Source organism: Eubalaena glacialis, chromosome 18 (genome assembly GCF_028564815.1).
Source record: "Eubalaena glacialis isolate mEubGla1 chromosome 18, mEubGla1.1.hap2.+ XY, whole genome shotgun sequence".
Classification (NCBI taxonomy): Eukaryota; Metazoa; Chordata; class Mammalia; order Artiodactyla; family Balaenidae; genus Eubalaena; species Eubalaena glacialis.
Genome location: NC_083733.1, coordinates 1,254,879 through 1,278,491, shown reverse-complemented (window position 1 = coordinate 1,278,491; position 23,613 = coordinate 1,254,879). Strand labels below are relative to the sequence as shown.

Sequence of the window (23,613 nt, the reverse complement as noted above, 5' to 3'; positions counted from 1 at the left end):
CTCTATTATTTTAGGCATTTTTATCTTTGCCCTTCTTCGCTGCTGAGGGTCACAGCTAGGCCACGCTTCTTTGGGAGTGTCCCTGAAAAGACCCTCAGGACTGGATAAAATGGGGTTGTGTGTCAGAACGCTTTGGCTTCTGACCAAGCCATCACATTCTTATAACTTATTTAAATTAATCTGGCCTTCAGATTAAGGAGAAGGTACCCAGTAATAATCATCTTAGTTGTGTGCAGGTTGGGTTTTTATGACAGATGATTCTGTTGAAAGAATTTCCGTCACGATCTTTTAAGAAGTTGAGTCGGAGGGGGGAAGAGCCTGAAGTCCTGCTGAGAAATGCTTTTACTAAAAGGGGTTGAGAGAGGGACGGAGCAGATTGACAAGATCTGGGGCTTTTAATATCCCAGAAAGGAGATTCTGCTCACCGGAGAGTCCCTGTGGTGAGAGGTGTGAGGAGCACCTCAGAAGCACTCTGGGTTGCCGAGAGAGGAGGGGCTGGTTAAGTACGTAACCCCGGCTCGCCGGAAGTGCCAGGCTCCTGCGGCAGCTGGTGCAGACGCTGCGTCGCGGTGGCCGTGGCTGTGGCCTGGTTTTCAAAGACCGTGCTTCTCAAGCTTTGGTTCACGAGAGCAGAACTTTGTGGGGCGTTACAAGATTGCATATGTAGTTACAAGCTTAGAATTTTAGATCTTTTATCTTCTCACAACTAAGTGTAGGAGATGGTCTCCTAAATTAACAGCCGTGACTTATTAATACTGTACTCGTTTAAAAGGGTATTGTCGGGACGTTATCTGTGAACACTCTTAGGTTTCGCCAGCTATGCTTCCCTTCCCATCTGGAAAGTTCACCTTGACCACAGGGTTACCAGAGGAAAAGGAGATGCCATGAGACTCCAGTTAATCAGTTTGGACGACATTTTGGGCAGAAGATGAAATCATTGGTTGAGGTTGCCTGTGAGTTTGGTTTTTCAGTTTACAAAGAGAAAAGCCACGTCTGCATCCTGCCACCAAGGATTGAGGGGCTCCTGATGACTGGGGTGCTGTGGCCGGCGGTTCTGGGCAGTCTGTTTCCCAGTAAGAAAGGACCTGTTGCAAGCTCTTCTTGCTTCAACTGTTGAATAAGCTGTACGGGAAAATTCATCTACTTTCCTGCCTTTCCATGATCATATGTGGACAGGTGTCTCCCTGCAGGTCCCGGGGGGCCTTGCCGTCTTCGCACCCCTGGGCTTTCCTGCCGCACTTAGATGTGGTGGCGTGGGACATTGGGTTGAACTGAGCTGGCCCGGGAAAGCACCCATCGTCTGGAGGTTTGCTGGTTTCCCCCAGAAACAGCAGGTGAAATAGAAATCCAGTTTGACTTTCTTGCCCACTTGATCCTAGATGGTTGTTTGGTTTGGCTCGTGCCTGCCTGGCACCTCTCGCAAGGGCCTCATAGCCCTACTGGACCCGCAGGCTGCTGGGACCAGAGCACAGCTTCGTTCAGCCACGGGGCGGCACTGCCCTTCCCACACACAGCCCCACGGACCCTGCAGTGTGTCAGGCTCATTGTAACACGCTGGGGGTGTAACTGGGAAGGGCAGAGCCCATCACCCCTCAGGGATAGGCAGGCCTAAACGGGAGTGGGCACTATGAATGGAGACTTGGGCCCTCATGGGAGCACACCTGCCTTCCAGGAGCCCCTTGGTTCATTTGCCCTTGCCTGTGCCCGCCTGCGTTCCAGGCTTCTCCCCATCCTTTAACCATTGGCTTCCATGTCACCTCCTTTCTGCAGGCTCTGCCTCCTGCTCCTGACTCTGTTACCTCTGGCTCAGTGCCTTTGCTGGGCTTCCACAGTCTGAATTGATTGGGTCATTAGTGTGTTTGTTTCTGTTGCTCTTCCGTGCCCACACCTCCAAGAACACAGGTTCCCTAAGTCTGGGACCTGCGTGGCTTTCCCCCTCTATTCCCAGGACCTGGCACTTTGGAGGCAGCCAGTAACTGCCCTCTAAGCAGATGGGCGAACTCCAGCTGCTTTGGGGCGTGTTGAAGTTGAGTGCCGTTGAGATGGGGGTGGCAGTGGGTGAAAGGTCTACACTGGAGAGCCATTCGCATAAAGAGGCAGTTCAAGCACTGCGTGTGGGTGACCAGCACCAGCACTAGCCGCTGTTGGAAGAACCCAGTGTAGATACACATTAGCTCGTATTGAAAAACTACTGCTGGTTCGCTTCTCCATCCCAGTTCCCATCCGTCCTTCCTTGTCAGAATCTCGGCTAGAGAGTTTGCCCCACGTTCCCGCAAGCACACACTCCTGTATCTTTCTCTCCCAAGATGGAAAGGGAGCCAGAGGTGTGCACTTGGGTCCGTGAGCAGCCTGCTTCTGACAGGCCTTTGGCCTGGTCCCCTTTAGTTTAAATCCCTGCCAAGTAGCCTCTGGTGCAAGTGGAAAGCATCCATCCCAGGGGGCCTTTTCCCCATTGCTTTCAGGCACGTTTTTGGTATCAGAAGTGGACTACCTGGATGTTTTTATGCAGAAGAAAAGGGCCGTTTGGCTCACACCTCGCAGGTGTGCGTTCACTGAGGCCCCTGAGCTTGTCCACGTCTGGCAGGGGTCTTGCAGCCCCGCTGACTCTTCGAAGAGGCTCACCGTTCCCAGGGCCCCTCCTGCACTTCGCTGCCCGTCTCCCCGCAGCATCCAGGCCTGGAATTGGTGGGAACGGCCAGCTGAGTGGAAGCGTCTAAAAGGCCCTGTGATTTATCCTCCTTTTAACTGAGAAGCACTTTTCTCTCCTGTCGGGGTACACTGTCCCTCTTTTTTCCCTTGTAGATTTTGGGTCACTGGGACAGGTGAATTGATTTGGGGGGGAGTCACCCCCACCCTCCGCAGCTTTTCTGCTCTCTTAGTGGTTTCCTTGATAGTGGCATCAATTTGTACAATAAACCTTTGGCATTCTTTTGTCTGAACCACATAGTTTATAACTCAGGCCTTGAATTACTTTTATATGTTTTGGTGTGCTACCTTCAGATACAAATGCCTTTCTGGAAGTGCCACTCCCTGCTGCGGTGGGGATGGGATTTTGCAAACAGGATTGTGGACCAACTATTTATAGCACCCGGCTTATTTGTGGAGGGAGGCCGAGGGTCCCCGACAACCGACAGCTGAAGCGCGGGTGAGTTCGACTTCGTCAGCGGTCTCACCTGTGCAGGAAGCCACACTTAGGACAGGCAGACAGAGCAAGTGGCCGTGTGAGGCCTGCCTGGCTCACTCCCGCACCCCTGCTCAGTTCCGCACACAGACCCCCTTCCTTCGTGGCTCTGTGATTCACCTTCACAGACGCGAGGCCTTCCATCTTTGGTCCATCCTTTGTCTCCTCCGCTTATGGACTTGGTTCTCTTTTTATATCTCGCTTGTCATCTGGTTGACAGAACTTCAGCCACCTGGAGTGTGCCATCCCCTTGGGAAAGCGTGGCGTAGTTTGTTCCCTTCCTCCTTTCGTCAGTGACTGTCACACTGATAGGGTGCGCGCTCAGAGACGGGGCGGGGGGGCGCGCCCCGAGTGGATGGGCCAAATGACTCCTTGGGCGGAAGTGGTAGCTCTGGGCCCAGCCACAGACAGATACACTTGGAGGCATTTTCTTTGCAGGCGGTCTTTTGTCTTTTCTCCTGTTCACATCTACCTACTCCTTTCGCATCTGGACACACAGTATCTTCTGCCAAAGGGCTTCCAGGCAGGTGAGGCCTCGGGCTTAGGGATCTGGGGACGTCCACAGCACTGTCCCCTGGTGGGAGCCGGGGAAGCAGCCGTGGCGGCCTCGCCGCAAGGGACTAAGTAAGGCCTGCCGCCCCCCTCGGGGCGGTTGGGGGGCCCGGGCCACCGTCCCTGCTCAGCTGAGCAGCCCAGAGTTCTGGGGTGGGAAAGCTCTCCTTCTGCCAGTGGCTGACCTGGCCAGAGCCCATGGAGGCCGTTTGTGGTTTTGTGTTTACCCCCTGTGGGCTGGTCCCGGGTCCCCTCACAGGAGGATGACTGTCCATCCCAGGCGCCGCTCCACCCACCCGATCACCTTTCTGAGGCCAGAACATCACCTCTGGCCCCAAAGGGTGTGAATGCGGGATTTTAGACCCGAATTGCTACCCCGCTTCACAGGTGCAGAATCGAGGGTTCAGGGAGCCCCTGGTTGGCCCGGTGGGTGCCTGGGCCTCTGCTCCAGGGCACGTGCCGCGTCTTGCTTCCTTATCTGCCGAGACTGCGGAGCTGATGGGTGGGAAATGACTTCTTTTTGTTATTTAGGTCATATACAGGCTTTGTGGTTTTGTTTTCATTTTAAGGAAAATAAAAACCTGCACAAAAGAGAAAGTGAAAGTCACCCATGCTCCCCTCACTCACGTTTTGACGTGTTGCCTCTGAAGGGTTTTTCTACCACGATGATACTTGCGCCCCGGGTGGGAGCTCTGGGTGCTCAGAAGGTCGGGTGGGGAGAGCACGGCTGGGGCGGAGGGCCGTGTCCACGGTCATGGCGGCAGGTGTGATCCAGGCTGCTCTGTGCCCCATGCCCTGTGCACACTCACCCCAAGGACACGCTGCCGTGGTTCTCCTAGATTGTAAACTGTGGAGGGCCTGGCACTCACCCCCTGAGTTAGTTGTTGGTGCCGTTTTAGCTGTTTATAGACCCACCAGTTTGCTTCTTGCTGGACCTCTGCTCTCTGCTGGCTCTGGGATCAGGGGCTGCCCATCGGAATTCCCACCTGACAGTTACAGCCCTGACCTGACGGGACGGCTGTCCAGCAGCTGAGCGCTGGGAGCCTGGCTTCAGAGACCTCCTTCTTGAGTCGTATTTGCCTGAAACTCTTTGTAAGATTTAAGAACTCCTTTTGTTTGTCCAGCACTTGAAAGGCCATTGTACTAAATGAGCGGTTAGTTGACATTTGAGGGTATTTGACTGCTCAGTGATTTGTTGATGTTTTCGTCTGCTTGGCGTCTGAGAAGCCGCAGGGCGCCCCCTGGTGGCTCGTGGCTCAGGTGACTGCTCCCCGCCTGAGCTAGGGAGCTGGTTCCTCGCTGCTCTTGTGAATAGTGAGAGTAACATCTGTGCAGGATCACCTACCTCTTTAACCCGATCTCGTGCACTGACTGAATCTTGATTTCTGAAAAGCAGTCACTCTGTACTCATCATTTCAACTCCTGTGCATTGATTTCCAAACGAAGCAGAAGATTTGAATGAGTTCTGGCCTCTCAAAAGAGTTCTGCTTTCCTAATGAGAACAAACAGAATCTGCTCTCAACTTAGATGTGAGCTCCTGTGTAATAGACAATAGCACACTGAGGTTATGCGGGGAGGGAAGTAGTGAAAGGAAAACACGGCTGGGAGACCAGAAGGGCGGGGTCTTCTGTCATATAGCATAAAATCAGCACATTTTCCTCAAACTGAAATCATGTGGGGGGTCGGGAAAATGGGGAGATGTTGTTCACAGGGTACAAATTTTCAGTTATAAGATGAATAAATTCTCGGGACCTTTAAAAAAAAACCTTGAATAACTTATTTAATCTTTTTCTCTCAAAGAAATTCTGCTGACTCTCTCTTTTAAGGGATATAACTCTGAGGTATCTGTTGTTTTCTGTTATAAAATGCCTTTTAATAACTTGGTGTTTTTAAGGTAAAAATTATACAAATATTTAAACTTTAAAATAAGTCATCATAAACCTAGGGTTTGCCTTCAGTATGTCCTCACCCGGTAAATACCGATGCTTGCTGTCTGCTCTGAGCCTGACGCTGTGCCTGGAGCGGTGGCCCGTGGTGAGCAGAAGACAGGGGCCGGCTGGGCAGCCACGGCGGCTGGGACCCCTGCTCCAGGGCCGGGGGGCTGTGGGGCCGCTTGTGAAGGGAGGTGGGGGCTCGAGCTGCGGTCTGGACGTGAGATGAGTTCCATGCCGGGGAGGAGCGGCGAGAGTGTGGTCAGGCCAGACCTGCAAAGGTCACGTCACTGCGGGGAGCACGTGGAAGGGTTCAGGAGTGCGGACGCCCTTCAGGACGCAGTCCCCTGGCTAGGTGGGACTGGGCAGTAGTTTGGACGAGGGTGGTGCTGCGGGAGACGGGGAGACAAAGGTCCAGGTGACTCCCAGACCGCGGCCCTGCTTGTGATCCCTTGCTTGGACCACATGAGCGCGCTCTGCAATGGGCTGGGCCCCGGGGGGCGGGGGGGGGGCAGTGAGGAGCTCCATCTTGGACTTACCTACTTAGCTATGCTAGCAGGGCACTGGATACCCGCCCAAGCTGGGGACGGTCCCGGAGCGGGGTCTCAGGGGCACAGGCGGGGACTGAGGAGGGTGCAGAGCAGTGGTCCAAGTCAAGGCTGCTCTTTGGAGTCCCTGGGGGAGAGACCCCCCCCCCCCGCCCCGGGCTGTGGTCTTTAAACCCTCCTGCGTTATTCTAAAGCCAAGGTTAGGACCTCTGCACCAAGAACCAGAAGAGAAGGGCCCAGGTCTAAGCGAAAGGTGGATACGCTTGCTGGCCTGAGTCGTCTAAATTCCCTCCTCCTTGCCCCCAGACTTTTCAATTAGAGAAAGTGTCTAATTTAAAGGACATAAAATATTTTGTCCTGTAAATTTTGTTTAAATGTAAAAAATGTTAAACATCTGAAGTGTAGCCATTTCCTGCCCAGAATTGCTAATTAAGAGAAACGTGATGACACCCTGCTTTTTATCATGCATCACGTACTTCACAGAATGTTGTTGGTCTTGTGTGATGCTGCACTTTTGTGGGTAAGCTTTGAGAGATCCCCATTGTGTGGATGAGGAGTCTAAGGTTTGGAAAATGTACATGAACTTGGCCACATGAGTGGCCAAGACCTGAGTGTTGTGACTATACCCTTTCTGGTTTAGTGAAGGCCGTGCGTGGTGGTAGATGCCCCTCCTGCCTCTTCAGCCCTCATGAAGACAAGTCTCTCTTCAAGTCACGTTGTCCTCTGTTTCAGGATGATGACCTGGAGGAGGGTGAAGTGAAGGACCCCAGTGACAGGAAGGTGAGGCCTCGTCCCACCTGCCGATTCTTCATGAAAGGTAATTGTCTGAGTGAGGGGCCTTTGCGCGGCCCGTTTGTGTGGCCTCGGCTTTTCCTGGGACTGCGGTGGTGGTTCAGCCCTGGGCCTGTGCAGGGCAGTTCTCAGGGCCGGCAGCGACGGCCTGTGGCGGCAGTGGCAGTGCATCAGTGTCAGCTGTGGGCCTTTCCTGGTCGCTCTAATGCCTCTCTCGGAGGGGAGCCAGCCTGCTCGTTTCACCCTGGGATGCCAGGCCCACCTGCCTAGCACAGACCTATCTTCACTGTAGACAATATTAACTCTTTTTCTAAGTGGTCCTTCTTATAAGGCCAAATGCCCCAGCCACCAATTGTGACATTTTCCCACCTCTGTAAGGGGAGTTGCCGCTTTCTGCAAGATGTCTCAGAGGCATATCTGTCATTTGGAATGGACTTCTAAATAGAGAGGGTCGGCCTCTGAAGGCAGCAAGGCCCCTCCCTCCTGAAAAGTGGACAGAGTGAGTCAAGTAGCTGTGACAGTGGCAGTGTGACAAGGCTGGTGAGCAGCAGGCACTCAAGCCCGGGGAGACGTGTGTCACGGCACCGTCTGGTGTGCGTCTGTGATTGAACGTTTCCCTTGCACGGCAGTAAGGTGTTCTTCTCCTGCCCTGGGCTTTGCTCTGACCCTAGATGCCTCGCACAGTGACCCAGCCCACCCGTGCAGCCTAACGTTCACGAGAGCTTCCTGTACTTCTTTTCCAGGTGTTGAGACACCACTGTCCACTCCTCCTTCACCAATACCAAATTCCATACCATTCAGAGGCCAGGTTAAAGGTACAAAATATACGCTATTCATCTCTTTAGTACCTCACGGTCCCCCTGCTCCGGAGGCCAGACTCCTTTCTCCTGGATCCAGGATACTGTGAAGCCAGGGGAAGGGGAGGCCCTGCGGGCAGAGAGCGGCCATGACAAGGCTCACGGGAGCTGTGTGCTGCCTGCACGGGGGGCGGGGGCACGGGGGGCCTGGGGGTGGTGGAGCCCCGTCCTATGAGTGGCCTCGAACAAGCCCGTCCCTTGTCCCGAGGTGACCCAAGGATGAGGGTGCACAGGAACACTCGGGACCCGGTCAGCGCGTGCCGGGGGCGAGTCCTCTCGGCCGTGCTGATTCTGTGCTGCTGGTTTCTGCCGAGTGGGGGAGTCCGGCTCGTCTGAGTTAGACAGCCACGCGATGGCTCCGTGTGTGGCCGTGTGCGCTGTGCCCGTGGGACGGGAGCGTAGCCGCCCCTGGGATGCAGATACGTGTGCAGTACCTTGTAGAAAGTAAATTGTTACGGGTCTTCAAAGGCTTTGGTATTTGAAGTGTCATTATTTCAAAAAATTTAAACTTAAGCCGAAGACTTCTTTTTCATAATGACGTCAGCCCATCTCTGGAATTTCTGGAGTAAAATGATGGAGACAAACACGCATGCATACACATATATGTACTGCAGTCATTTCCAGTTAGCACTGGCCACACACCGTGTGGTTCAGAAACCTGGCCATCGGTCAAGACCAGCCGGAGGCCCCCGTGGCAGCAAGGGCAGGAGGCAGCAGCCTCCACTGTTGAGGCCACAGAGGCTCTGGTCCAGGTGCTTGGGGTGCCACTGCTGAAGTACTTTCCAGAATTTAGCCCGAGGAGCACACACACCATGAAGCGAAGTTGGTGGTGGTACTGCAGGTCAGCATCATCGGGAGGTGCCTGGACAGACGAGGACAGGGTGCCCTCTCCAGGGATGTATGGGGATCACATCACAGTAGGAGGGGAGGTGCCTCCAGGTCACACTGAGCGCCCAGTTGGGGTTTCGGGGAGTGAGACCAGTGGGTCAGGCATTTCGCAGTGGAAAAATCTGAAGCTAGTAGTAAGTGGCCTTTTTTGCAGTTTACTTGGGCCTGTTCAGTAACTTGTTTCAGGAATGTATTTTTTTAATATTTAGTCACCTTTCCCCCATACTGTTTGTTTATTCTACAGAATAATGCGATAGAGTACAGAAGGAAATGGGTGTTCTGGAACATATCCTGCTTCTTCTTAGTTATGAGAAAGGTTTTGGATGTAAATGTTTTTGCTTACCTGCGGTTTGTAAGATTGGTGTTGAATTGAGATGAATGCGTTTCAGTTCTCTCCGGTAGCAGGAGAGTCACTTTAAAAATAGAATGAAGTTTTTCGTGTTTGGGGAGGATGTGGGGAAATGGAACCTCATATCCAGCTGGTGGGAACGTGAACCGGTGTGGCTGCCCTGGGCGCAGCCTGCTCGGTGTGGTGGACGGAGCTGCTCTCTGCGCCGGCCACACCCCTCCTGGGTGTCTGTCCAAGAGAAGTGAACGCGTGAGCCACGCAAAGACTCGTCCTAGCAGCATAGACACAACAGCTGCGTGACTGCGTGGAAACAACCCCAGTGTCCATCAGCTCCTGAACGGATAAACAAAATGTGGTCCATCCTGATACTACAACGCAGTTGAACCTTGAGGACACTGCCAAGTAAAAGAAACCAGTCACGAAAGGCCCCATATTGTACAGTTCCACTTACAGGAACTGTCCAGAGTGGGCAGATCCATAGAGACTGAAAGTAGGTTAGTCATTGTCTAGGCCAGAGAGGGATGGGTAGTCATTGAGTACAGGGTTTCCTTTAGGGGGATGGAATGTTCTAGAATTAGGTAGTGGCAATGGTTGCACAACTTTGTGAATGTACTAAAACCCACTGAATTGTGCACTTTAAATGGGGGTATTTTATGGTATGTAAATTACATCTTTGAAAATGCTTTTCAAAAAATGTTTGTTAGCTATATTTCTGTTGTTATTGTGGTCTGCAGGTTTATTGTTAAATTGCCCAAATGGACACATTGATATTTGTGACCATTGACAACAAAATGTACTTAGGAATACAAATTGAAACATTTTAAAACACCAATACTTTGTTTATGGTGTATTTTTACCTGTCTTATATTTAGGTTGAGTCATCAAGACATGAAGTTCTATCCACAAAGGCATAAATAGCATTTTCTTTAAACTGTGTTCTGCTTTGAGTCTCTGATTACCTAGCTGTCAGTAGCACCCAGCCCGTTCTGTGGGCCAGGCCTCCTGTGTCCTCTCCTTCCTGCTCTGTTTTTCTCTCCCTCCCTCTTGCTTTCCCTTTTTTAAATTGTGGTGAAATACACAATATAAAATTTACCATCTTAGCCGTTTTTAAGTGTACGTTTCATTGGCATTCAGTACATTCACATTGTGGCCATCACCACCATCCATCTTCAGAACTCCTTTCATCATGTAAAACTGAAACTGTCTCCATTAAACACTAGCTCCCCAGCCCTTGGCATCTGCCCTTCTCCCTTCTGTCTCTATGAATTTGACTATGCCATGTGCCTAATAGAAGTACAGTCTTACAGGATTTGTCCATTTGTGACTGGCTTATTTCACTCAGCACAGTGTCCTCAGGGTTAATCCAGGCTGTAGCAGGTGTCAGGATTTACTTCCTTTTCAAGATTGAGTAATATTCCACTGTGTGGATGAACCACATTTTGCTTACCCATCATCCATCAGTGGACATTTGGGTTGCTTCCATTTTTTAGCTGTTATGAATAATGCTGCTGTGACCATGGGTGTGCAAACATCTCTTTGACACCCTGCTTTCAAATCTTTTGAGTATACACTCGGAAGTGGGATGGCTGGGCCAGGTGGTAGTTGTGTTTTTAACGTTTTGAAGAACCACGCTGCTGTTGTCCACAATGGCTGCATCGCTCTGCACCCCACCGCCGAGCACAGGGTTCAGGTTCTTCTCGTCAACGCTTGTTTTCCGATTTTGTGATAGTATCATCGTGGGTGTGAGTGGGGTTCTGATGTACGTCTTTTGAGAAATGTTTACTGCCCTTATTTTGTTGTTGTTAATTTATTTTTGGCTGCGTTGGGTCTTCGTTGCTGGGCGCGGGCTTTCTCTAGTTGTGGCGAGCGGGGGCTACTCTTCGTTGCGGTGCACAGCCTTCTCACTGCGGTGGCTTCTCTTGTTGCGGGGCACGGGCTCTAGGCGCGCGGGCTTCAATAGTTGTGGCACGCGGGCTCAGTAGTTGTGACTCGCGGGCTCCACAGCGCAGACTCAGTAGTTGTAGCGCATGGGCTTAGCTACCCCGCGGGATGTGGGATCTTCCCAGACCAGGGCTCGAACCCGTGTCCCCTGCATTGGCAGGTGGATTCTTAACCACTGCAGCACCAGGGAAGTCCCTACTGCCCATTTTTTAATCCCTGCATCCTCTTGTGTTTAAAGCAGCAGGTCTCAAGGTGTGTCCTTGAGACCCAGGGGCGCCCTGAGGTCAGTGCTCTAATGACACTAACACTGCACCAGTCGGCAGGTGTCGCCCACTGTATGTGCACCGAGAAATGACATCCGGGATAGAGCAGGAAGATTCATAGTTAAACTTTATTTTTGGGTCTAGGTCTTTTTGTTTTTTAAATAACTTTATCGAAGTATAATTTAAATGGCATAAAATTCGCCTGTTTTAAATGTCCAGTGATTTTTATTAATTTACCAAGTTGTGCACCCAGCACCACAGTCCAGATGTAGAATATTTCCATCACCCCACCACAGCCCCTCAGTGTGTGTCTTTTCGCTCTTCCGTCTGACGAGACTACAAGTGCTCACGGAGCTCGTCTGCTGACACTGAGGCATGAGGGGCGCCTCCAGGGAGGGCGTGCCAGGTGTGGCTGTGAGCCCAGACGGCCACGTCTCCTCCAGGACACCCAGGAGACCAAGACAGTGACTGTGCTAATGATAAGGTTCAGGCTCTCAAGTGAAAATCAGAATTTTGGAGAACTTGCCAGCTTCGCAGGGTTTGATGACTTTTCCAGATGACCGTCATGTGGTGTCACAAAAGCGTACCTGGGTAGAAAGCCATTCACAGTGCAAGGTGGACTGGTGGACCTCTGCCCAGGAGTCGGGGAGGTTCGGTGACAGGACTGCAGCTCGCTGTATTGGAGCCTCAGAGGACACGCAGTGTCTGGAGAGGCTGTCATGGGTGTCCCCAGGCCGGCCGCACCTCCTTCTCTGAAGCCACCCAGCACAGCAGATGGGATGCAGAGCACAGTTGTCTGTGAGAACCCAGCTGTCTTCATTCTAATGTCAAATTAAAGAGATTTGCAAAAAGGAAAATAATGCTACTCCTATCGCTAAGTATTCTTAAAACGTTTTCATAAAACTTTTATGTTAACAACTATTGGTAACATAAAATTACATACGTTATATTTTATGTCTTTAAATTTTCTGTTTTAATTTCCAATATAAATATATCAACTAATATAATCAGTTATTATATTATCAATAAATATAATCATCACAAAGGCTCTTTGGGGGTCCTGAGACCAAAAAGTTACAAGAACCACTGGCCTATGTTGTTCACAGAGAAGCAGCGCAGAAATTATTTTAATTCTTTCAGCTACCATAATGACTGTATTCCTTAAGAAGTTAAAATATCTCAGAATACTGCTCAATATGACCGTAGTTGTCTGTCACAGTTCTCTGTGAAATAGGAAAGTACTTGAGTTTTTTGTGTTCTTTCATTAAAAGTTTGTATGCGACAGTTCATTGGATTTTATGCCTGTTAGAATAAGCGTTTGTAGATCTTGGGTTGGTCTTTAATTTTTTTTTTTTTTTTCCACACACACTGTATTTTATTTTTACAAGAGATAAATAGACTGACACCACGCATTGTACATGGATGACCACAACAAAAGCAACAATGATTGCAATTACCAAACATGAAACACACTCATACTATGTCATAATATTGACATTCAGTGCAGTAATCCTCCACTGTAACAGCTACTTTACTTTGCAGTGAAAATTGATTTGTATATTCTTTGCCTCTGAGTCCTTGTGGGATTTTTTCTTTTTTTTAAATTCAAACAGAAAGTCACAAAAATTATACTCATCCTCATCAGTTCACTCAGTCCCATGTAATTAATTTTTTTTTTTCATCTTGATCTTTTCTTAGCACTTTTATGAGCTCATCAGTTTTTCATTAGAGTTCTGAAAATGCTTATTCATTCAGTTCAGCAGTACAGTCAGGTACCAGAAACCTGTACTTGTCAGTCTTTTCCATGAATTTCCTGAAGATGAAACCCTTTTATAGGAACATATTTACAAAAGCATCAGAGTACACCCAGAACTGTCTGTAAATGACAAAAGACTTAAAAATGACCACGGTTAACGATTTGATGAAAGTTCATAATAATGCAGTTGACAAGAAAATTAGTTATTTCTGAGATATACATTTTAAAGTAATAACTAGGATTATGACTTATAACATTATACCAGAACATATAAGATTTTTAGAAATTTCATGTAATGTCTGAAACATTTATATTAACATATTTCCATACAAATAACCCAATGAAAGTTTAGTATTAGTTGTTTTGTTTGTTTGTTTGTTTATACTGCAGGTTCTTATTAGTCATCAATTTTATACACATCAGTGTATACATGTCAATCCCAATCGCCCAATTCAGCACACCACCATCCCCACCCCACCGCTGTTTTCCCCCCTTGGTGTCCATATGTCTGTTCTCTACATCTGTGTCTCAACTTCTGCCCTGCAAACCGGCTCATCTGTACCATTTTTCTAGGTTCCACATACATGCGTTAATATACGATATTTGTTTTTCTCTTTCTGACTGACTTCACTCTGTATGACAGTCTCTAGATCCATCCACGTCTCAACAAATGACTCAATTTCGTTCCTTTTTATGGCTGAGTAATATTCCATTGTATATATGTACCACAACTTCTTTATCCATTCGTCTGTTGATGGGCATTTAGGTTGCTTCCATGACCTGGCTATTGTAAATAGTGCTGCAATGAACATTCGGGTGCATGTGTCTTTTTGAATTACGGTTTTCTCTGGGTATATGTCCAGTAGTGGGATTGCTGGGTCATATGGTAATTCTATTTTTAGTTTTTTAAGGAACCTCCATATTGTTCTCCATAGTGGCTGTATCAATTTACATTCCCACCAACAGTGCAAGAGGGTTCCCTTTTCTCCACACCCTCTCCAGCATTTGTTGTTTGTAGATTTTCTGATGATGCCCATTCTAACTGGTGTGAGGTGATACCTCATTGTAGTTTTGATTTGCATTTCTCTAATAATTAGTGATGTTGAGCATCTTTTCATGTGCTTCGTGGCCGTCTGTATGTCTTCTTTGGAGAAATGTCTATTTAGGTTTTCTGCCCATTTTTGGATTGGGGTGTTTGTTTCTTTAACATTGAGCTGAATGAGCTGTTTATATATTTTGGAGATTAATCCTTTGTCCGTTGATTCGTTTGCAAATATTTTCTCCCATTCTGAGGGTTGTCTTTTCGTCTTGTTTATGGTTTCCTTTGCTGTGCAAAAGCTTTGAAGTTTCATTAGGTCCCATTTGTTTATTTTTGTTTTTATTTCCGTTACTCTAGGAGGTGGATCAAAAAAGATCTTGCTGTGATTTATGTCAAAGAGTGTTCTTCCTATGTTTTCCTCTAAGAGTTTTATAGTGTCCAGTCTTACGTTTAGGTCTCGAATCCATTTTGAGTTTATTTTTGTGTATGGTGTTAGGGAGTATTCTAATTTCATTCTTTTACATGTAGCTGTCCAGTTTTCCCAGCACCACTTATTGAAGAGACTGTCTTTTCTCCATTGTATATCTTTGCCTCCTTTGTCATAGATTAGTTGACCATAGGTGCGTGGGTTTATCTCTGGGCTTTCTATCTTGTTCCATTGATCTACGTTTCTGTTTTTGTGCCAGTACCATATTGTCTTGATTACTGTAGCTTTGTAGTATAGTCTGAAGTCAGGGAGTCTGATTCCTCCAGCTCCGTTTTTTTCCCTCAAGACTGCTTTGGCTATTCGGAGTCTTTTGTGTCTCCATACAAATTTTAAGATGATTTGTTCTAGCTCCGTAAAAAATGCCATTGGTAATTTGATAGGGATTGCATTGAATCTGTAGATTGCTTTGGGTAGTATAGTCATTTTCACAATGTTGATTCTTCCAATCCAAGAACATGGTATATCTCTCCATCTGTTGGTATCATCTTTAATTTCTTTCATCAGTGTCTTATAGTTTTCTGCATACAGGTGTTTTGTCTCCCTAGGTAGGTTTATTCCTAGGTATTTTATTCTTTTTGTTGCAGTGGTAAATGGGAGTGTTTCCATAATTTCTCTTTCAGATTTTTCATCATTAGTGTATAGGAATGCAAGAGATTTCTGTGCATTAATTTTGTATCCTGCAACTTTACCATATTCATTAATTAGCTCTAGCAGTTTTCTGCTGGCAGTTTTAGGATTCTCTATGTATAGTATCATGTCATCTGCAAACAGTGACAGTTTTACTTCTTCTTTTCCAATTTGTATTCCTTTTATTTCTTTTTCTTCTCTGATTGCCGTGGCTAGGACTTCCAGAACTATGTTGAATAATAGTGGTGAGAGTGGACATCCTTGTCTCGTTCCTGATCGTAGAGGAAATGCTTTCAGTTTTTCACCATTGAGAATGATGTTTGCTGTGGGTTTGTCATATATGGCCTTTATTATGTTGAGGTAGGTTCCCTCTATGCCCACTTTCTGGAGAGTTTTTATCATAAATGGGTGTTGAATTTTGTCAAAAGCTTTTTCTGCATCTATTGAGATGATCATATGGTTTTTATTCTTCAATTTGTTAATATGGTGTATCACATTGATTGATTTGCGTATATTGAAGAATCCTTGCATCCCTGGGATAAATCCCACTTGATCGTGGTGTATGATCCTTTTAATATGTTGTTGGATTCTGTTTGCTAGTATTTTGTTGAGGATTTTTGCATCTATATTCATCAGTGATATTGGTCTGTAATTTTCTTTTTTTGTAGTGTCTTTGTCTGGTTTTGGTATCAGGGTGATGGTGGCCTCATAGAATGAGTTTGGGAGTGTTCCTTCCTGTGGAATTTTTTGGAAGAGTTTGAGAAGGATGGGTGTTAGCTCTTCTCTAAATGTTTGATAGAATTCACCTGTGAAGCCATCTGGTCCTGGACTTTTGTTTGTTGGAAGATTTTTAATCACAGTTTCAATTTCATTACTTGTGATTGGTCTGTTCATATTTTCTGCTTCTTCCTGGTTCAGTCTTGGAAGGTTATACCTTTCTAAGAATTAGTCCATTTCTTCCAGGTTGTCCATTTTATTGGCATACAGTTGCTTGTAGTAGTCTCTTAGGATGCTTTGTATTTCTGTGGTGTCTGTTGTAACTTCTCCTTTTTCATTTCTGATTTTATTGATTTGAGTCCTCTCCCTCGTTTTCTTGATGAGTCTGGCTAATGGCTTATCAATTTTGTTTATCGTCTCAAAGAACCAGCTTTTAGTTTTATTGATCTTTGCTATTGTTTTCTTTGTTTCTATTTCATTTATTTCCGCTCTGATCTTTATGATTTCTTTCCTTCTGCTAACTTTGGGTTTTGTTTGTTCTTCTTTCTCCAGTTTCTTTAGGTGTAAGGTTAGATTGTTTACTTGAGATTTTTCTTGTTTCTTTAGGTAGGCTTGTATAGCTATAAACTTCCCTCTTAGAAGTGCTTTTGCTGCATCCCATAGGTTTTGGGTTGTCGTGTTTTCATTGTCATTTGTCTCTAGGTATTTTTTGATTTCCTCTTTGATTTCTTCAGTGATCTCTTGGTTATTTAGTAACGTATTGTTTAGCCTCCATGTGTTTGTGTTTTTTACGTTTTTTCCCCTGTAATTCATTTCTAATCTCATAGCGTTGTGGTCAGAAAAGATGCTTGATACAATTTCAATTTTCTTAAATTTACTGAGCCTTGATTTGTGACCCAAGATGTGATCTATCCTGGAGAATGTTCCGTGCGCACTTGAGAAGAACGTGTAATCTGCTGTTTTTGGATGGAATGTCCTATAAATATCAATTAAATCTATCTGGTCTATTGTGTCATTTAAAGCTTCTGTTTCCTTATTTATTTTCATTTTGGATGATCTGTCCATTGGTGTAAGTGAGGTGTTAAAGTCCCCCACTATTATTGTGTTACTGTCGATTTCCTCTTTTATAGCTGTTAGCAGTTGCTTTATGTAATGAGGTGCTCCTATGTTGGGTGCATATATATTTATAATTGTTATATCTTCTTCTTGGATTGATCCCTTGATCATTATGTAGTGTCCTTCCTTGTCTCTTGTAACATTCTTTATTTTAAAGTCTATTTTATCTGATATGAGTATAGCTACTCCAGCTTTCGTTTGATTTCCATTTGCATGGAATATCTTTTTCAATCCCCTCACTTTCAGTCTGTATGTGTCCCTAGGTCTAAAGTGGGTCTCTTGTAGACAGCATATATATGGGTCTTGTTTTTGTATCCATTCAGCAAGCCTGTGTCTTTTGGCTGGAGCATTTAATCCATTCACGTTTAAGGTAATTATTGATATGTATGTCCCTATGACCATTTTCTTAATTGTTTTGGGTTTGTTTTTGTAGGTCCTTTTCTTCTCTTGTGTTTCCCACTTAGAGAAGTTCCTTTAACATTTGTTGTAGAGCTGGTTTGGTGGTGCTGAATTCTCTTAGCTTTTGTTTGTCTGTAAAGCTTTTGATTTCTCCATCAAATCTAAATGAGATCCTTGCCGGGTAGAGTAATCTTGGTTGTAGGTTCTTCCCTTTCATCACTTTAAGTATATCTTGCCACTCCCTTCTGGCTTGTAGACTTTCTGCTGAGAAGTCAGCTGTTAACCTTATGGGAGTTCCCTTGTATGTTATTTGTCGTTTTTCCCTTGCTGCTTTCAATAATTTTTCTTTGTCTTTAATTTTTGCCACTTTGATTACTGTGCGTCTCGGCGTGCTTCTCCTTGGGTTTATCCTGTATGGGACTCTCTGCGCTTCCTGGACTTGGGTGGCTATTTCCTTTCCCATGTTAGGGAAGTTTTCGACTATAATCTCTTCAAATATTTTCTCTGGTCCTTTCTCTCTCTCTTCTCCTTCTGGGGCCCCTATAATGCGAATGTTGTTGCGTTTAATGTTGTCCCAGAGGTCTCTTAGGCTGTGTTCATTTCTTTTCATTCTTTTTTCTTTAGTCTGTTCCGCAGCAGTGAATTCCACCATTCTGTCTTCCAGGTCACTTATCCGTTCTTCTGCCTCAGTTATTCTACTGTTGATTCCTTCTAGTGTAGTTTTCATTTCAGTTATTGTATTGGTCATCTCTGTTTGTTTGTTCTTTAATTCTTCTAGGTCTTTGTTAATCATTTCTTGCATCTTCTCGATCTTTGCCTCCATTCTTATTCCAAGGTCCTGGATCATCTTCACTATCATTATTCTGAATTCTTTTTCTGGAAGGTTGCCTATCTCCACTTCATTTAGTTGTTTTTCTGGGGTTTTTTCTTGTTCCTTCATCTGGTATATAGCCCTCTGCCTTTTCATCTTGTCTATCTTTCTGTAAATGTGGTTTCTGTTCCACAGGCTGCAGGACTGTAGTTTTTCTTGCTTCTGCTGTCTGCCCTCTGGTGGTTGAGGCTATCTAAGAGGCCTGATGGGAGGCTCTGGAGGTGGGTAGAGCTGACTGTTGCTGTGGCGGTCAGAGCTCCGTAAAACTTTAATCCACTTGACTGTTGATGGGTGGGGCTGGGATCCCTCCCTGTTGGTTGTTTTGCCTGAGGCAACCCAACACTGGAGCCTACCCGGGCTCTTTGGTGGGGCTAATCGCAGACTCTGGGAGGGCTCACGCCAAGGAGTACTTCCCAGAACCTCCGCTGCCAGTGTCCTTGTCCCCACGGTGAAACAGAGCCAGCCCCCGGCTCTGCAGGAGACCCCCCAACACCAGCAGTTATGTCTGGTTCAGTCTCCCCCAGGGTCACTGCTCCTTCCCCTGGGTCCCAATGCACACACTATTTTGTGTACGCCCTCCAAGAGTGGGGTCTCTGTTTCCCCCAGTCCTGTCGAAGTCCTGCAATCAATTCCCACTAGGCTTCAAAGTCTGATTCTCTATGAATTCCTCCTCCCGTTGCCGGACCCCCAGGTTGGGAAGCCTGACGTGGGGCTCAGAACGTTCACTCCAGTGGGTGGACTTCTGTGGTATAAGTGTTCGCCAGTCTGTGAGTCACCCACCCAGCAGTTATGGGATTTGATTTTACTCTGATTGCGCCCCTCCTACCGTCTCACTGTGGCTTCTCCTCTGTCCTTGGACGTGGGGTATCCTCCTTGGTGAAGTCCAGTGTCTTCCTGTCGATGATTGTCCAGCAGCCAGTTGTGATTCTGGTGCTCTCGCAAGAGGGAGTGAGAGCACGTCCTTCTACTCCGCCATCTTGGTTAATCCCTAATACATCGGTCTTTAATATTTAATTATTAGATTTTTATATATTCTGCCTTCCTTTTAGGAAGTAATTTTTAAAAACCATGAAGCACTTTAAACTTCTTTATTTTACTTTGACAGTCCCTATATTTGTCACTTATTCTGAGTTGTTTAGACTAACAGGAAATGGGACCAAGGAATATTTAAGTAAGACCACTATGTCTTATTTAGAAATAAGAAAGTCTTTGTTTAAAATTCTAGTGTGAAGCAAGCATTTTGTATGGAAACTAGAGAGAGATTGTAAAATTATCTCCGCTGTTGCAGTGGGACGCATTGCAAATGCAGTGACATGCGGCTTATAAATGCCATCTGGAGGCACCACGCTGACGCCAGTCACACCAGCAGTCAGAATTTTAAGGTCTGTAGTGTTTCTGGACCCACCGGCAGCCACACTCACACATGTGCCCGCAGAAACAGGCACTTTCAGCTCCCCTCACACCATGAGCGAGATGGGCTCCTTGGGCTGCTGTGTGTGGTGTGTTTTCCTTTCCTGTTGTCTCTGTGTTCAGGTCCTTGGTTCCTGCTGAGACTCAGGTAGGCTTTCTCTGTGTATGTGTCTGTTTCACTGGTAGAGTTTGGGTTTGTTACTTTTGAGCTTGCAGGTTCCTTTTTTGTAGGTATACTTACTGGGTAGTGAAGAAAAGCAGGGCTCAACACAGAGTGTATCATACAACCAGGAAAAAAATGGGAATGGATATACTGATTGACTGATCGATCGATCCCCCACAAAGGGATCACTGCCTTTGGTGCAGGACCCTGGAGATGGGGAAACATCACTGAGTACCTTTCTGAGTACTTGGATGCCTTTGTTGACCTGCATTCCCGTGCCTCACCACGCCCCGCACCACACTGCCACGCTGCATCCTTTTTTTGTTGTTTGGTTTTTGGTTTTTCAGCCGTGCCACGAGGCTTGCAGGATCTTAGTTCCCAGACCAGGGATTGAACCCGAGCCCCAGCAGTGAGAGCGCCGAGTCCTTAACCACTGGACCACCAGGGAACTCCCAGATCCTTTCCCTTGTTCCCTTTGGGCTCATATCCCTGTGCACGCAGCGTCCTTACAGAATAGTAAGACTGTTAGTCATCCAGGCACAATCGCAATCCACATAAATTTTGTGTTCGTGAAGTTTCATTTAGAAGCAGAAGACTATACAATTTTTAAACCAGTAGATCTATTTTTGCTTCCATTTCCTGGAGAATTTTTTTCCCAAACAAATTGCTTTTTTAAATTATGAAAGTAATATGTGCTGACAGAGTCAAAACAATAACAGTTTGGGGTGTATCCTTCCAGACTTTTTTCTACACAATTAAAAATTCACTTTCCAAAAGGCTGGTGGGATTACACTATTCTTGCTGCTCTTCCTACCTGCAGGTGTGGGACATCTGTCCTTGCCCGTGTGTAGACTGTCCACACTTCCTCCTGGAGTAGTCTCCTCCTTCTCTTTGGAGGCCAGACACATGCAGTGTCGACCTTAGCCCTCTGGGAGCGGGGGGCGGGGGCCCGGGGCGGGCGGCTCGGGGGCGATGCCCCTGCCCTTGCCTCTCACTCTCCTCTCAGCCCTGCTCACCGCCTGCTCCTCCGCCCGCCCCTGCCAACATGAGGGACGGAAGAGCTTTTTTGTCAGTGCGCTCAGGGGTGATGTTTCTGTTTTGTTTTGTTTTGAAAATTTTTTAAATACAAAAAGAACAGAGAATCACAAATACTCATTTATCTGCTACCCACATATTTATTTTAGATTTTAAAAAATTATAGAAATGCTGTGGTTTATATTGTTAATACTTTTCTGTGCTTGCAGTTTTCTACAATGAGTTTTTGGTACTTTTTAACTCCGTAAGCAGTGTGGACTCTGACGTGAGTTTATAGGAGTCCAGCGCTGGAGAAGCGTGTGATGTTCTGGACTGCTTTATTTAGAGATACGACCGCAGAGTCTGGTTTCTTTGAAACTCTCTGAGTCTCTGGGATTTTGAACCCCCTGTAGTGTATATGTCCCAGCCTCTGACTTATATGTGATCTCTCAGACACTTTTAGAAATTAAAAAGTTAATTGGTTATTTTTGCATTCTCAGAGAAGCAATTTTTTTAAGCATACTTTATTTCATATTTAATTTGGAGCATTGTATTATTAAGTTGGTTTTAAATACAAGTTTAAATATTCATAATGTTTAAAAGGTAAAATTTAGTGTTTCTTTAAATACCAAATGATTATTTCTCTTTAATTTACATGATACAAGAAAAAGCGTATTTTGTTGACAGAAACATTCAAATGGAATATCATGTTTAGAAGTGAATATACATTAAAAGATGGCTTACAATTTAACTACATGCTAACCAATTGAAAATGTTTTTTAAAACCACTTAGATATTGTATGCCATATTTATTTTTTAAGCCTATGTACATATTACCTATTCAAAAAATTAAATTTTAAAAAAGTGATTCACCTGCCTGCCAATGCAGGGGACACGGGTTCGAGCCCTGGTCTGGGAAGATCCCACGTGCCACGGAGCAACTAGGCCCGTGAGCCACAACTACTGAGCCTGCGCGTATGGAGCCTGTGCTCCCAAGAAGAAAGGCCACGATAGTGAGAGGCCCGCGCACCGCGGTGAAGAGTGGCCCCCACTTGCCGCAACTAGAGAAAGCCCTTGCACAGAAACGAAGACCCAACACAGCCAAAAAAATTAATTAATTAATTAATTAATTATTTTAAAAAAAGTGATTCACTCACTAATTAATTTTAAAATGTAGACTTCTTGCCTCCTGTGCTGAAAAGTCAAGTGGTTTTCTTGAATAATCTTGGTGTTCTGTTGCTGAATAATGCTAAAAGTTGACCTTCTTAATTCTTTGTTGTAAAGTATAAACACCCAATCTGTCTATGTGTTTTCTCTCTAATGCATTTTTTTAAGTACCAGAAATAGCCTGAAGTGGTTTGGTAGGAGAAATGCAAATGTACAGAGCTGGTAAAGGGCACCCTGGCGTAAACGTGCAGAATTCTGACCATTTTTGTGCTTCTGGTTGATCTCTGTTTCAGTACGGGCAGCCTTTTGAGTCAGAATAACGACCCTGTCCGTGCACCTGCACGCTCCCCAGGGCGCGTGTGTCCTGAGCAGCAAACCCCAAGGCAGGGCCGTCCCGATCATTGGGGCGCTCTCGGGCTTCTCTGTTTCAGGGGAAATGAAATGTTCCTACGGTGACTGTGGGACAGGGGCCCTGCGGGAGCCCTTTAGGAGGTGCCGCTCGCAGGACGGTCCCAGACCTTCCAGGCCTGCCTGCTGTGGCCTCGTGGGGTGGCCGGGACCGCGCTCGGCCCGCTGCCTGGCTGCCTGGGCACCTGGCCCGGCGCCGCGGGAGCAGGGGGAAGCTGACCTGTGCGCTTGGGCCGGGCGCCCCTTCTGACCTGGCTTTTATTTCTGTAGGGAACTGTACCTGGGGCATGAACTGCAGGTTTATACACCCTGGAGTCAACGACAAGGGCAACTACTCCCTCATCACCAAAGCCGAACCTTTCCCGCCCAACGGTGCCCCGCCTCTCGGACCTCACCCTCTGATGCCTGCCAACCCGTGGGTGCGTGAACACCTCTTTCATTGCTAGCAAATCACACCTAAGCTCTGTTTGTGACTCTCCGACTCAAAGCACGCTAATACGCCTTGTATGGCAGGCGTTTCCACCTTCTAGCTGCTCTGGTGTCTCCAGGTAGAGACCCCCCAGGCTCAGGGCAGCTGGGTGGGGCGGAGGGAGGCTTGGAGGAGAGAGCAGGCGGTAGCCGGCTGGTGTTCTCCTTGGTGTTTTGGCTCCCCCGTTTCTGTATAGATTTTAAAGTTTGCTTGCTCTCTTAACTTTTCCCTTCTCGTTTTTTAATAGGGTGGGCCAGTAGTTGATGAAATTTTGCCTCCACCCCCTCCAGAGCCCCCTACAGAGAGTGCTTGGGAACGAGGACTCCGGCATGCAAAGGAGGTAACGGAATCAGCAGAAAACCCGAGAAGAAAACTAGTGGCGGTCCTCGCGCACAACTAGCATTTCTGTCTCTCCGAGGCCTGCTGGGGCGTGACAGAGCCCAGGCGGCCAGCGAGGCCGCGCCAGGAACGCGGCCCACGGGCGTCCTGGGGCTCGCAGTGCATCGGGCCGCGCCTGAGCCAGGGCTGCAGCCCCCGGCCCCGTGGAGGCACTCCCCAGAGCCTTAGCGCTCCCGTGCCCCCTGCGGCCTCTGCGTCTGGAGAAGCGGTGCTACGCCGGCCTCCCCTCTCCCCCCACACTCCAGGCCGCACCCGGCCCGGGGGCCCGG

At 47.0% G+C, this 23,613-nt stretch overlaps 1 protein-coding gene across 2 annotated transcripts in view; it reads left to right on the top strand.

Moving 5' to 3' along the window:
* ZC3H18 (zinc finger CCCH-type containing 18) overlaps window positions 1-23,613 on the top strand; it is a 56,558-nt gene that overhangs the window by 7,749 nt on the left and 25,196 nt on the right. Inside the window, exons 3-6 of one of the 2 annotated variants that reach the window (XM_061172963.1) lie at window positions 6,945-7,029; window positions 7,748-7,819; window positions 22,747-22,895; window positions 23,193-23,285. In XM_061172963.1, coding sequence (XP_061028946.1) covers window positions 6,945-7,029; window positions 7,748-7,819; window positions 22,747-22,895; window positions 23,193-23,285 — 399 coding nt within the window. The remainder of the gene's footprint in view (window positions 1-6,944; window positions 7,030-7,747; window positions 7,820-22,746; window positions 22,896-23,192; window positions 23,286-23,613) is intronic. The other variant, XM_061172964.1, reaches the window with a different exon arrangement.